The 14,451-nt window shown below is 33.9% G+C and overlaps 1 protein-coding gene across 1 annotated transcript; it reads left to right on the forward strand.

Annotated features, from left to right (window-relative positions):
- The first annotated feature begins 4,162 nt into the window (after positions 1 to 4,162).
- On the forward strand, positions 4,163 to 6,286 carry LOC113726807 (protein RGF1 INDUCIBLE TRANSCRIPTION FACTOR 1). The gene is made up of 5 exons (XM_027250684.2): positions 4,163 to 4,703; positions 4,865 to 5,041; positions 5,176 to 5,250; positions 5,350 to 5,490; positions 5,659 to 6,286. Exons 1-5 carry the CDS (start codon positions 4,701 to 4,703, stop codon positions 5,989 to 5,991), a joined length of 729 nt encoding a protein of 242 aa, XP_027106485.1. The 5' UTR covers positions 4,163 to 4,700; the 3' UTR covers positions 5,992 to 6,286.
- The last annotated feature ends 8,165 nt before the right edge of the window (positions 6,287 to 14,451 follow it).

The following is a 14,451-nucleotide window of genomic DNA, read 5'->3' on the forward strand; positions in this document are numbered from 1 at the left end:
TACATTTATAATAATATATAATATATTTATAATATTCATTTATAATTTATACATTTATAATAATATACACTTACACATTGATAAATATATTTATATTATGCATTATATATAATATAATACATTTATATATTTTTATATGAATATATAAATATATTTATTTATAAATATCTATAAATGTATTATAAATGCACAAATGCATTTTATATAAAAATATATAATTTATAATTTATACATTTATATAATATTCATTTATAATTTATACATTTATAATAATATACATTTATACATTTGTAAATATAAATGTATTATAAATGCATAAATGTATATGTATATAAAAATATAAAAATTATAATATTCTAAAAATACTCAAAAATACTTCTAAAAATAATCCAAAAAAATCTACAGTAACATTTTTTCATATAGTTTTTGAAAAACAACCCCAAAAACAACTAATCCAAACGGACTTGTTTTTCAGATTCAAAATGCTATAGTGGTGTTTTTGAAAAACAAACCCAAAAACAGCTAATCCAAACGGATTGGAATGGTCTAAATTCTGAGATGAGCTGGGCCAAAACGTTTTTTTTTTTTCTCTTACCCCTTAAATAGAAGGAGATATTGCACAAAATTAAAAAAAAAGAAGAGGAGGAGAGTGTAATTATGAAAATTGGGGTTGGTTTCCACTCCCAAAATGCCAATCTACATTTGCATGGTTTAATTTATATAAATCTAATAATCATTTTATTAAAGTTTTAGTACAAAAATTTATCATTTTATCATAATAATATAACATCTTCCTTATTTCATACAATATATTTATATAACAACAATAACATAGCATTTATTTTATATTATCATATAAAAACTTACATATATATATATCTGTGTGTGTGTGTGTGTGTGTGTGTATAATGTTATATTAAAATATGGGTGGACGTATGCTCCGTCCGCTACCCCATTTAATGCAGGGGAAGAAAACTTCCACTTGCTCCGCTGCCACCCGCCTTATTCCTCCTTCTGTGTGAGACGTGCACTTGCCCGTTGTCATCTCTACCCCTCACATAATTATTGTTTTATTGGAATCAATTGTTCAATGGCAACAAAATTGGCTATAATTACTATAATTTATTTAACTAGACGGGGTTTTAATATGGAACTGATAAGTATGTTGAGCTTGACGGGACTTTCTGCGTCAAAAGCCTCACAGTTCTCGCAGATGAAATATACCACATTCCACAATTACGGATGGCAACGGGCAGGATTGAGGCGGGGGACCCCTTCCCCATCCCCCGCCCCGCTGCCTACAAACTCCCTCTGCCCCCGTCCCACCCCGCCTCGCTTTCCTTGCGGGTGCTCTCGCGGGACTAATAAAAATTTGGTATATAATTTTATTATGGTTAAATTTTAGCAAATAATCAAGTACTAAATATCATCAAATTATTATTCATTGTAATTTTACAATTGAAACTTATAAAAACAATCAAACAAAAATTATTTGAATACAATGCAGCATGATGAAATAAATATAACTAAAGTAGTCAAGTTTTCACTTTTGGCACAAATACAATCACTAATTCATTATTGTGCTTGTATTTTTTTTAAGAAAAAAATATTATTATATTAAGTGTAATTAGGAATTTTGTATAAATGTATTAGTAAATTTAGTATTACCAATTAATAATTTGTATTAGTACACATATATAATTATTAGTATAATTAATAATATCAATTATATTATATATACTAATAAACATTATATAATACATATAACTAATAATTTCATTATCATAAATTTGTAACTAATTAAATTATATATTATATATATAATTATATACATATATATTATATATATATATATTTTTAAAGCCGGTGCGCGGGGCCACCCTATCCACGATGAGTGCCTCTTAAGAGCAGCTCGACGGAGCGTAATTTTTTTTTGAAAAAAAAAAAAATCAAACTGCTCGAGAAAGCTTAACAATAATATAAAAATCGTTACTATTTTTGACAATCCCAATATGTAGGTAGCAGAGTGTATTTTTAGCAGAGAATCTATGGCTGAAAATAAGCATCCGGTGCTAATATATGAAAAACGCTGTAATAATTGCACCAAGCCGTAATAGTTGACGCTGCTCCTACTTTCTCGTTCTTTCGCCTGTGATGAGAAGATTAAGAGATACCTACGAAATAACCTCGAAACTATCAAGGAAAATGGTTTTGTAAATTGTGTGCTCACCAATCACCACAACCGATAATATTAATGCATAAATCGAGCCTCCTTATTTTGTACTCCCTCAGTCCCATTTTGATAATTTTATATTTCTTTTTCATCTATCCCAAATTATAATTCACTTTTCAATTAAAAAATATAATTATATTTTAATTTTTCTAAAATACCCTTATTCAATGAAAGTAGTTGTTACTATAAATCTATCCCATTTAATGAGAGTTGATTCTTTTTTTACCATCAATTCAAGTTTACATAAAGTTATACCATATTTAATATGAGGGTATTTTAGAAAAATAATAATTTAAATTTATTTTTCTAATAAAATTAATTATTTTTTTAAAATTATGTAAAAAAAGAAATGAAACTATCAAAGTGAATATAATCCAATTAATTCATCACCAACACCCTAAAGGTAGAAGAACATAAGGAGGAAATTTGACTTTGTATTAAGGTCTTCTGGAAACTCATCATCATGCACGCAGAAATATTTTGCTTCCTTAATTGTGAAATCCTTCCCAAAAAAAAAAAAAGAACAAGGCATCACATGCTCTAGTTATCATCTGATTTCTGATAAGTCGGTCAGATAGACGAAATTTTGACCAAGAAGTTGGATCTTTCTAACATTTTCTTGCTTCACTTATTAATAGTAATAAAATAAATAAACAAACATATATACGACTATATTGACATCCTTTTTGCCTCCACTTCCAAGTTCCAAGTTCCAGCCCACAACTTTTAACCCTTTCTGTTTTCACCGATATGTGAGAAAGTCACCATCTTTGGTCTTGTCATTTAGCTCTGCCACAGGAGAGGAGAGGAGAGGAGACTGAATTGGGGCTTCGCCAGCCCGCCAACCATTCTTTTCCAAGCAAATGGCACACTGTAAGTTGTAGTGTTCTCGGGACATGCGCTTTAAGCAAATAATTTCTTTAAATTCGTAACCGAGGCAATTTTAACCGAACGAGGCACAGCACAAAAAATTGAATTGAAAAAAGGTTCATAGGGTTTCAAGATCATCAAGAGATAGCAATTACTCCCTCCGTCCCACTTTGATAGTTCCGTTTTCCTTTTTCGTTTGTCCTAAATTATAGTTCACTTTTCAATTGAAAAATGTAGTTGTATTTTAATTTTTTTAAAATACCCTTATTTAATGTAAGTTATTGTTATTATAAACCTACTCCATTTTAATGAGAGTTGATTTTTTTTTTTACCATCAATTCAAGTTCCCATAAAGTTGTACTCTAATTAATGTGAGGATATTTTAAAAAAATAGCTACCTAAATTGATTGTTCCAATAAAATTAACTAATTTTTATTAAACTGTGTAAAAAAAGAATCAGGACTATCAAAGTGGGACGGAGGGAGTAACAAAAGACCATTTGAAAATCGAACTTCAATCTCCCTCTGTTTCAATAGTGTGTATAACTTTAAGCCAACAACAATAACTTCAGCGTACTAGAATTATACTAAACGGACAAAACAATTTGGTTTACTTTTTGATGCACCAGATATAGTCGTGGCTAAGACTCTGTGAGCCCCGTTTAATAAATAAATTTTTTGATTATTTATCTCAAAGTTTACTGTAATCTGCTATAAAAGTTATAGAAAAAAATTTTTAAAATGTATCGTTTAAAAATTTTACAATAATTAAAATTATTTGAAATTTTATAAAAGATAAGTTTGACTAAAAACTTAGTTTGACAAACAGGTTATACATCTATCTAGGAAAAAGTTCATTTCAAAATCCAAAATTTTAACTTATAATGAACATTTCTAAAAGCAGTCAGCAGGCAGGGTACTCAACCAAGTAATGCTGATGGGATAAGCACTACTGGTACGTACGAAGTACAGACACAAAACAATGCACTATGAAGACTGCATAAAACAGCACCACGCCACCAATGCCAATAGCCAATATCGTCGTCATCCACTGTGGAAAAAAAGCTTTAAATGTGGAGGGCAGACTAAATGGCCACTCTCCAAACACAGCTCCCAATCCCCTATCCCAAATAAGCTCTCCCACTCTCCGCTGCTGTTGCTGTTTCATTGGTAACAGTAACCTCTAACCCCCTCCCATTCCCAGGCAGTCTCTCAGTTTTTCTGCAGGCGCCGTTTCTCTTTTCTTGCACCATTCTACTACCACCACCACCACCACCACAGTCCTCCTACATGGCTATTATGACTGCTAGTACTGCTATTCCTATTTTTATTTCTTTCTGTCTGTCTCTCTCTTCCTGGAATCCCTGATCATTATATCATATCTTTCTCCCCTTCAACTCAACTTATATAAACCAATCCCCAAAAAAAATAAAAAAAAAAAGAAAAACGGAGCTACATATATTTAATTCTCTCTTCAATTTCTTCCTGGAATCCTTCTGTCATCATCAACTCTTCACGACCACAATCTCTCTTCTTCTAACCCTTTAACCCCCACAGACTTCTTTCTTATACATCTGCATCCAAAATTCAAATTCAAGATGGTGATGTCCCTCTACTTTTTCTTCTTTTTTTTTTTTTTTCTTAATTTCTCTTTGCAAGTGAATATACAAATTGGGTCCTCCTATTTTTTAAAAGGCAGATAACTATAGTACTAGCTGATGGAGTTTTGGTTGTTCTTGATGAACGTTTTTGGTTTGTGCAGTTGGAAACTTCAACACTTCCTCAGTGGCTAATAGCCCTTTTGGGAGAGAAGTTCTTCAACGCCTGTATAATTCATGAGGATGCTAAGAAGAATGAAAAGAACGTATTTTGTTTGGATTGTTGTGAAGGCATCTGCCCGCATTGCTTAAGCGTTCACGCCTCTCACCGCCTCTTACAGGTATTGTTATTCTTTGAAATTCATCAAAATTCAGGGAAAAGGAAAAAAAAAAAAGCTCAAAATTATGCATGTGGTGATGTGTGCATCTTTTCTGGAAACTGGTCTTCAATTCAATTTTAATGTCTTGGTTTCAGATAAGAAGGTATGTTTACCATGATGTGATAAGACTGGATGATGCTGAGAAATTGATGGACTGTGGTCTTGTTCAGGTAAGCTAATTTCAAAAAAATGAAATCAAATTTCAAATAAAGAAGGACATTTCAACTTTGTCTTGTTCATCGCATTGCTTGTGTTCCCCTCTTTTGCAGTCTTACATCACAAACGGTGCAAAGGTGGTATTCTTGAATCAAAGGCCTCAAACAAGGCCATCCAGATTCTCCGGCAACACCTGCATGATCTGTGATAAAGGCCTTCAAGAGCCTTACATCTTCTGCTCTCTCTCTTGCAAGGTTCTCTATAAACTAATCCCCGAAGAACAGAAAAGAATTGAAAAACTGAACAATTTTGTTCCTTAGTCTTCAATCTATAACTATAAGCCCAACGAATAATTCTTCATTTTCCAATTTTTTTTGGCGACCCAGGATTTTCTCAAATGGGGTTTTCTTGATTTTGTGCAGCTACAGTACATACTAGGAACAGGGGGCAAGCTTCCGAAGTATGTGTACGAATGTGTGAATATAACTTTTCCTGAACCGGGTTTCGACGATGGACAAATGACCCCTGAAACGGTTCTTGAACCGGTCGCTTCAATTAGGACGGAGTCTGGATCGAGCGGTAGCGTTGGAAATGGTGGAGGAGCTAGCTGCCGGACGCTTGCTTGTACTGCCACGACAGAAATTGTGAGGAAGAAGAGGAGCACCATTTCTGCTGGCTTTCGTCCGGTTTGTGGTCCGGTTTTGGAGATATCGAACCGGAGGAAGGGTACGCCGCAGCGGTCTCCACTTTATTGATTTGTGTACGGAATACTGACAAGGGGAGAGAGAGAGAGAGAGAGAGTTGAGGTGAAGGGGACTGGGTGTAATTTGGTATTTTGTGTCCCTTTGGAGTTTGGAGGGTAACTTAAATGGATTGAAAAATGGTCCTTCCCATGTCCCAATTTTGTACATATCACCACCACCTCTCTCGTATTATAGAAGATTGAGTTCAATTGTCACACTAGTTATAGTTGTAGTATCGATATTCAAAAGAAAAGAAGGGCATTAGTAATGGTTACTACAATGTTGTTCTTTCTCTTCTTCTTCATGGTTTAATTGCTGTTGGAATTTACTTAATGGCCATTTTCTTGATACTAGTTTGTGTTCTTCTTTGAAGGGAGCTTACTTGATGGCAGTTTGTGTTGTGCTAACATCTACTCAGCTGAACTGCTGCACTTGATTAGGATGCTAAAAAATTGTCAGTCGGTTCTACAGGAAATTAAAAAAAAAAAAAAAAACAGAAGTCTGAGGTATAAGTTCATTTTTTGCTATTTTTTTTTTTGGGGTGGTATAAGTTGGAGTTATAAAGGGAAAGCATTAGGGAAGTGTTGAGTTAGAGCCTAGGAATTGGTTTTGTTTCTGCTGAATAGGGTTTTTGGTAGAGATGTTTGTCTACTTAAGTTTACAGCTAATTTTTTTGATGGTAGGAACTAGGAATTGTTGAATTAGTAGTTATTCCAATACTGAAGCTGGAAAGTTTTGGAACCGAGGCAGATTATTAGAGTAGTGTTTTCTACAAGTCAAGTAAATATGATTGAAGGGCATCCCTAGTTCTTGCAGTAGTAATGATCTGTTAGGCCTTTCGTTCCACTTTGATAATTTTATTTTTTTTTATTTTTAAGTTTAATTTTTTAAAGTAAGGGTCAAACAATTGTTGCAGCTCTTGATAATTTGGACATCACTTTGATAGTCTTTTCATCCGTTTTAATTAAATTATAGTTCACTTTTCAAATGAATAATATATAGTTAACTTTTAATTTTTTTTAAAATGTTCTAATTTAATGTACTATTTTGTTATCAATAAATATAACCTATCATATTCATTAATTACTTTTATTATATTCTGAATGGTGTAACTTTTCATCAATATTATTATTGCAATCAACGTAAAAGTACGGTGGTTAATTATAAAGCTAATATTAATGTAAGGGTATTTTTAAAAAATAGAAAATTATATTTATTTTTCTAATAAAATTAATTAAATTTTTTTATACTGTGTGAAAAAAATTAACATTATTAAAGTGGGATGGGGAGAGTAATTTATTTGTATCAGTCTCCTGGTGGTGTAATTTATGGCAGTTAAAAATATATTTCAGTTTTGGGATCTTCTTCCGGTTTGGCTTAAAATATTGGCAAGAATTTTATATTGGAGGACTAGTGAGATTGGTCTAATATCTGAAAGGCTGAAAAGCTGCAAAATAGTATTGGGGACAAGTTGAATTATGGCTGTATGACCCCCACCATCCTTCTTATTCTTGATGAAATCCTAGAATTGCAAACCACCCCCGACCCCTTATTTAGAACCTCTCTTCTCTTTTGTTTCTTTCTCCTCTTTTTCTTTCTTTTTTCCTTCCCTAGACCCGAACAGAGACAAAACTATTTAAAGCGAAAGGTTTATTCATGCATTCCCCAACGTCTCGTTCATATCATATTAATTTTCTTGAGAAGGGAAAGTCTTGACTTTCAATTATTGTTATGTAGTGTTTGCTGAACGTTGGTTGGTTCTACTTTTATATCCAAAATTCAAAAACAAATTTCAGCAATACTAATGAAGCTAATTTTGCATGTTTAAAGGCTTCAAGTATTTAGTTATGTGAGAATCAAAACTAACCCGGGTGGTTCAGACTTCACGTACGAAGTTTTGAATTCAGGATCTTTTATTTCTAATTTATCTCATCTTACAGTCCAATCCAATCCTACTGCCGCGAGATCGCACGTACTTGAATCCCACTTAACATAAAATTAAGGACTATCAAAGTTGTTAAATGTGCATTTACTGAGCTCAAACAATCCGTGATTTTATAGCTTTTGATTCCTTGAGGCAGTCAATTCTTGAAGGGCGGGCATTTTTCGTCCATGATTTGATGCCTCCAAGCTTTTCTTCCTCTTCTTTGTACCTGTCTTGAAATTCTGGTCAAGAAAGAGAATGCCTGAATGTGAAGGGAGGGAGGACCACAACGCTCAGAACTGCGATTCTGGGGAACGACATTACACTCAAGAATCAAGATGTTGTCTAAAGTATTTGTTGGAAGCTGCAATGCGAATTATTCATGGCAAACATTTACTATGCACTCATCAGCTTGTTATGAATCCATTCCAACGGTATCTATGTTGTATATCATCATGTTTGCTTATATGCCATCCATCATGTTACTAATTTCTACCCCAAAAACAAAAGCAAAATCCTTTGGAGAACAAATAAATTCCCAGGCATCCACATGGGATAGCTTTTTACTTAGGTGATCTACCACAAGCATAGAATAAAAAAAAGAGGGTAGAATAGAAACAACAAACAATTCAACATGGTGATGCATGTACTAAAGCAAGTTAGGTTAACAACTTATAGTAAAACGTGGTTTTGCAGGTGCACCGCAACGGATCTTCTGTCCCACACTCTGTGCCACTCTCCGTCCCATTTTTTATTATATTGCTATTTTTCCTTCATAAACATCATGTTTTAATTCCTTTTTATTTCCTTATGATCCAATAACTATTAATTGAGTAATACACAAAATTTAACAAACTCAAAAAATCAAAATGCATAAAAAATGATTTTTTATGAATTTTCTGCTGTATTTTTTAATTTTCTATTATATATTAGCTTTTTGAAACTGTTGTATTTATTTTTTACTCAATTAATAGTTATTGGATCATAAGGAAATAAAAAGGAATTAAAACATGATGTTTGTGAAGGAGAAATAGCAATATAATAAAAAATGGGACAGAGAATGGTACAGAGTGTGAGACAGAAGATCCGTTGCGCAATTGCACGATAAAAACGCCTCTATTCCTGCATGGCATCTCTTTTTTTACGTACGACTCATGAAGAAGACACTACTAATACATACAATAAATGTATACAACAACACAACAACAACACGCAGAAAGTCAAAATCAAAGCAAATTTGAGCACCCTTTAAGAATTAATATAATTCCACAATCAATCTCATCTAACCCAATTTCATCAGATCAAACACATCTGCACTATCAATTGCTCTCTACAATCAAAATTGTGAAGAGTGTGAGGGTATGAAGCCGCAATCCGTTGTCTGTTTTCACGTTCTTGCTGTCGCACGCACAGGCACAGGCACAGGCACATTCCCATAGGTTTTTATTGGTTTCTACACTCAATAATGGAGTAAGGGGCCGGCCTCACCATCGTGCAACACTTTATAAGACAACTCTTATTGGATATCTTGATAACATGCAAACCAGTATCGTGAGGTAAATGGCCTTTTTTTTTCTTTTTCTTTTTAATAGCGTATTCTTTGGAGAAAACATCGATCCAGCAAGACTGATGCGTTTTTTACATATATATATGCCCTTCACATATAAGAGGAGAGGAGATGTAAGTGTTGATTACTATAGCCTGCAAAAGCTAAAAGAATGTTTTAGTTGCCAAATGTCTCTAGGGTAATCAATTCTCCGAGTTTAATGGTTATCTTACCCTGGATCAAGAGGGTGAATAGATTTTAATCTTTTTTCTCAAAGACAATCTAAAAAAGCTATATGGTGAAGCCCGTACAGTGGATAAGAATGAAAAACTTGGAAAATGGATGGATCCAATCCAAGGCCAAGGGGTTGGTGAATATGGCTATTCATCAGCAGACCTTTTGAGCTACTTCCATTAGAATACAAGTACCTGTAACATTTAAGGAAATTTAAGACGTCTTAGCCAATTTCAAAAGCAGTATGATATCTTTGCAGGTTAAAGTAGGCTGCTGTTGACATACTTTCGGGATTCAGGACAAAGAGTTTCGGCAGGCATTTACATTCAGATTTTTTGGTGGTTGGGCTGTCACCAGTTCACCACGACTATCCAATACATGCAGTCTGAAACCTGAGAAAGCGTCCGGCTTCCCCTTCCCACTGTAAGCACAAATCTATCGACTGCTAAGGTGAGGACTTTCCAAGTCATGTTTCACTCTTTCTCGATTTTCAAACATTTTCATCATAGTAACATTTTACTTTTCCCCTTGAATAGAGAAACAAGTTTAGTTAATGGCGTGTTTAGATACCAAGCTTTTCAAAATATTTTTTTTTCCTTGCACTGTATACGTACATTTTTCAACTGCTTCTTTAAAATTTTAAATATCATTTTATCTTCCTTGTATCACGTCACAATAAAGTGTTACCTTGTTATTTTAAAGAATTATTCTAAATAATCTCCTGTCCAAATATTTTTTAATGGCTAACTACTCCTCTTCGGCAAAGTAAAAAAATCTACATCTTGCTTTCTTGTGTTCATCGATATCAAAATCATACGCACACATCAGTCCCCAAGTTCAAGGTTTAATTTCAATATTTGTCAAAATAACTAAGAAAACGGAAAATTGTATCGACATTAGACAAAATTTGAGAGGTTATGACAGGAAATGAATTACAGCCTGCATCTACTTGGATCGAATTATACACTTCATATTCCTCCTTTTCCTTTGTACGTGTTAAATTCTTTTTTTATGAAGAAAAATGAGCGCAAAAGTTGAGATAACGTGTATATCCTGCTCAAAGCGTTGGAAATTCTTATGTATTTTTGTCATCAAACCTTCACTTCTTTTTTTTTTGGGTGTGTGTGTGTGTGTTGGGGGTAGGGCTGTCAACGGGTCGGGTCGGGGCGAAATTCATTATTCCGGACCCGAATTACTATATCAGACCCGGATCCGACCCGTTTACCCGGCAGGTCTTTTATTCTATGTTCCGGATCCAGATCCGGCGGGTCTCAGATCCGGGTCGGGTCTGCCTGAACAAATTTAGCAAAATTTATAATTTCTAATAAAAATGAGAAAAAATATATTTGTAAACTAATTTCTAACTAATGCAAAGAAAAAACCAAATAAGAAAAGAAATCAAATTGACTTTACTCAAATACATCACCCTAATCAAATTATATTGATAAATATATATTTTTTAAATTATTAATTCATTTATATCTGAATTCGGGTCTAATACGGGTCGAAATACTATATTTCGTATCCGATCCGTTTTTTTGGTTTGACAAAACGGATCCGGATCCGGGTAACGGAATTAAATCCATATCCATACCCGCAATAATTTCAAGACCGGATCCGGGTCTAGACCCAACCCGTTGACAGGCCTAGTTGGGGGGGGGGGGCTGCTTGTTGCTCGAATTTTTAAAATATGGTTTGACAGATTAAGGCCTTACTTGAATCCCAACAAGTACTTTTTGACACAAGTATTTTTAATAAAAATGCTTTTAAGTTATAATAAATTGAGTTACTTAAATTATGAAAAATTAATTACTAAACATCCTAAAAGTGCTTTTTCCGGGAACACACTGTAACCCAAACAAGATTTTAACCTAGAAAATATTAAGCATTAGCAATGAGTTTGAGCTCTTTGGTGCTGGAGTCCACTCCCGGGTTGTGAGGTCTGAAGTTCGGGCTTAATTCAGAGTCCCAAAAAAAAAAAAAACCTCGGGCTTAATTCAGAGTCCCAAAAAAAAAAAAAGGGGTAACTGCTTCAATGCAGATATGGAAGTTGGAAGTCCAAGAGCATAGCCTTCTTTAATGCAGCGGACTTCCTTAATTGCTCTCCAGCTAGACGCTACCTGAAGCATCGTCTTCAGCAAATATATCCCACTGTTATTATGAAAAGTGACCTTTCATTTAGAGTGGAAGGACATCAATTCTCTAATAAAAAAAAAAAAGGACATCATTTCGAAACCCAAATAAATTCACTTACTTACCTAGGTACTATAAAAAAGGGAGATTTGCAAATTGATCCCCAGTAAAGTAACCAAAGTAAAAATTCAGTAATCTATCCTAAGCAAACTATCGTACATTTAAACTTTTCTGTGAAGCTTGTGCCCCTTGTGAAAGTTCTACTGGATCAGCCTTGAAGAAAAGAACAAATAGTTCCTTCTCTTCTTTATCTCTTGATTTTAATTAGTGCAATTGCTGATTTCTCATTCCTCAATGTTGGGATGTGCAGATTTTATTAAGAGCAAGTGTGACAATCATAAATATGTTTTAACTCACCTGAGGTAAAGACAAGTGCGTAACTTTCATTGGGCATGAGGCACGTAATAGGTTAGCGTACGTTCTGTGTTTTTAGCCCGGTCCATTTATGGCGGCCACCTGTGTGTACTCGCTGCCCAGTGCCGCAGAGTCACTGATTGGATAGGACAGTTTGAAGCCAGAAAGAAGACGATTTTGATTTTGCATTTATGTCCTCCGGAAGGAAGCACTGCAGCATTTGCATGGAAGCTCCCCTTTCATTTCATATGTATATATATGGTCGCGATTTTTCAGTATTAGACAGGACCACTGGCTAGCTGTTTACTAAGACCAAGTCACGGAAGATAAACATAGAGTAGATCTCTGCTGCATGGAGTGGATGGACCTTGTGGGAGCAGCAATAATTTGGTATGTTTCAGATTCATATCATCATGTTTACATTTGTGCGGAATGTACTCGTACACTCAGATTTCAGGCAGACTGAATACAAATTTTGGCTTATTTGTGATGGCACTGGACTTGGGTTGATTTTTTGTGGCCATGCAATAAATGATCTGCAGTCTTGACGTTACGTTGTATCATGATTGAAGCATCCCACTTCCTCTCCCGGTCTGCACTAGGGTTCCTCTTACAGTTTGATAATCAGACCTTTCTTGTTAAACCTCCTAGCTAATTAAGCTTAAGGCCCTGTGTGGAGAGTTAGCATGGCCCTTGGAAGTGTTCCATATATGAAGGAAGTCCTTGATGTCCAAAAATAATAAAATACGTCAAAACACAAGTTGGCTCAATTGATAAAGGATGTAGCACTTTCTCATAAAAGATCGTATATTTGAATTTTGCTATCGATCGATGTAAAACCTGTGTTGATAGGCGATATGTAAGAACTTCTACAAGTGACCTATGATTTCAAAGGGATACCCTCACCCGTAGCGGTGATTGAAACTTGATCCATCTAGACTTTATTTTACTATCAAAATAAAAAGAAACTGCAGTAACTTTGGTGTTCACGGATAAAGAAGAACTTCATAACAAAAGGTGAAAAGTCCATATAATGTGAACTGTGTAAAATTAAAGGGGCATTAATGTGCTGATCAATTGTAATTTGTAGGAAACGAAAAATCTGCATTTACTTCTTTATGCTGACAACCATTTGGGCAGCATGTCTATCTGGCTCATCAAGTGTAGCACTTGCTTCCAAGAATCTTATGTAATCATGCAGTACACCAAAAAATTTAAAAAAAAAGAAAAAAAGAAGTAGAATCGAATATGAGAATCAGTAGTATTTGTAAAAGAAATATGAGAATCAGTGACCAGTCCACTGACCCCAGCTCATGCAACAGCAGTAATTTGAAGAAGCAATTAAAATTGACAGCGTAGGGCTTGCAGCTCAATCAATGTTCAGGGAACATGAAATTGGAAGTACCTGATCCATCATCTCGTATTTTCAGCCTGCAGGAATAGGCTTTTCAATGGTCAAGGACCCTCCGTGTTCGGATGAGGAATCCAAATCCGTGCAAGTTATATCTCTTCTTCTACTTTGTTTTATTTTTTTTATACACGTTCATTAGTGCTTTGTCATAAGCAGCAATAATAATAATAATGTCTTGTTAAGTCCAGGATTATAACTTATGCATGAATGATGGGTACAGAGTGCAGCATGTCTTGTCGATGAATGAAAAATTATCTTCGTATGGCAAAAACAACTCAATTTGGACCACTGGAAAATTTTCTAATAGACAATATGATTAATTATATAGATAAGAACCAAAGGCTTACCTGCAAACAAACAAATATTTTTTTTAAAAAAAAAGAAGAAAGAATATCTCTGAATATTATTTTATTTTTTAAAATAAAAATGTAAAGCTCAAAATGTAAAACTCAAACTCGAACTTAAAAAATAATTATTTTATTTTTTAAAAATAAATAAAATAATAATTTTTCTTAACAAATAATAAAATATTAGGAATATATATATGTAATTTTATTAGTAAAATAAAAAATAATATATATATATATATATAAAATCGAGTCAGCTCGTGAGATAATGAGACGAATATCTCTAGACTTGAACTCGACTCGAGTTCATCTTGATCAGTCAGGTTGAACTTAATTCGAACGCAATGTTGACCAAACTCGAGTCTAGTATGGGATTGAGTTACTTGCAAGCGATTTGATTCATTTGTAGTCCTACTTGAAAGCAAACAGCATTGTTCAGTCCGAACAAAAATTTTAATTAAAT

This window comes from Coffea arabica, chromosome 2c (genome assembly GCF_036785885.1).
Source record: "Coffea arabica cultivar ET-39 chromosome 2c, Coffea Arabica ET-39 HiFi, whole genome shotgun sequence".
Lineage (NCBI taxonomy): Eukaryota > Viridiplantae > Streptophyta > Magnoliopsida > Gentianales > Rubiaceae > Coffea > Coffea arabica.

Coding starts and splice junctions, on each gene's coding strand:
- LOC113726807 (XM_027250684.2), top strand. Junction 5,042..5,175: donor CCTCTCACCGCCTCTTACAG/GTATTGTTATTC, acceptor TCTTGGTTTCAG/ATAAGAAGGTATGTTTACCA. Junction 5,251..5,349: donor TGGACTGTGGTCTTGTTCAG/GTAAGCTAATTT, acceptor CCTCTTTTGCAG/TCTTACATCACAAACGGTGC.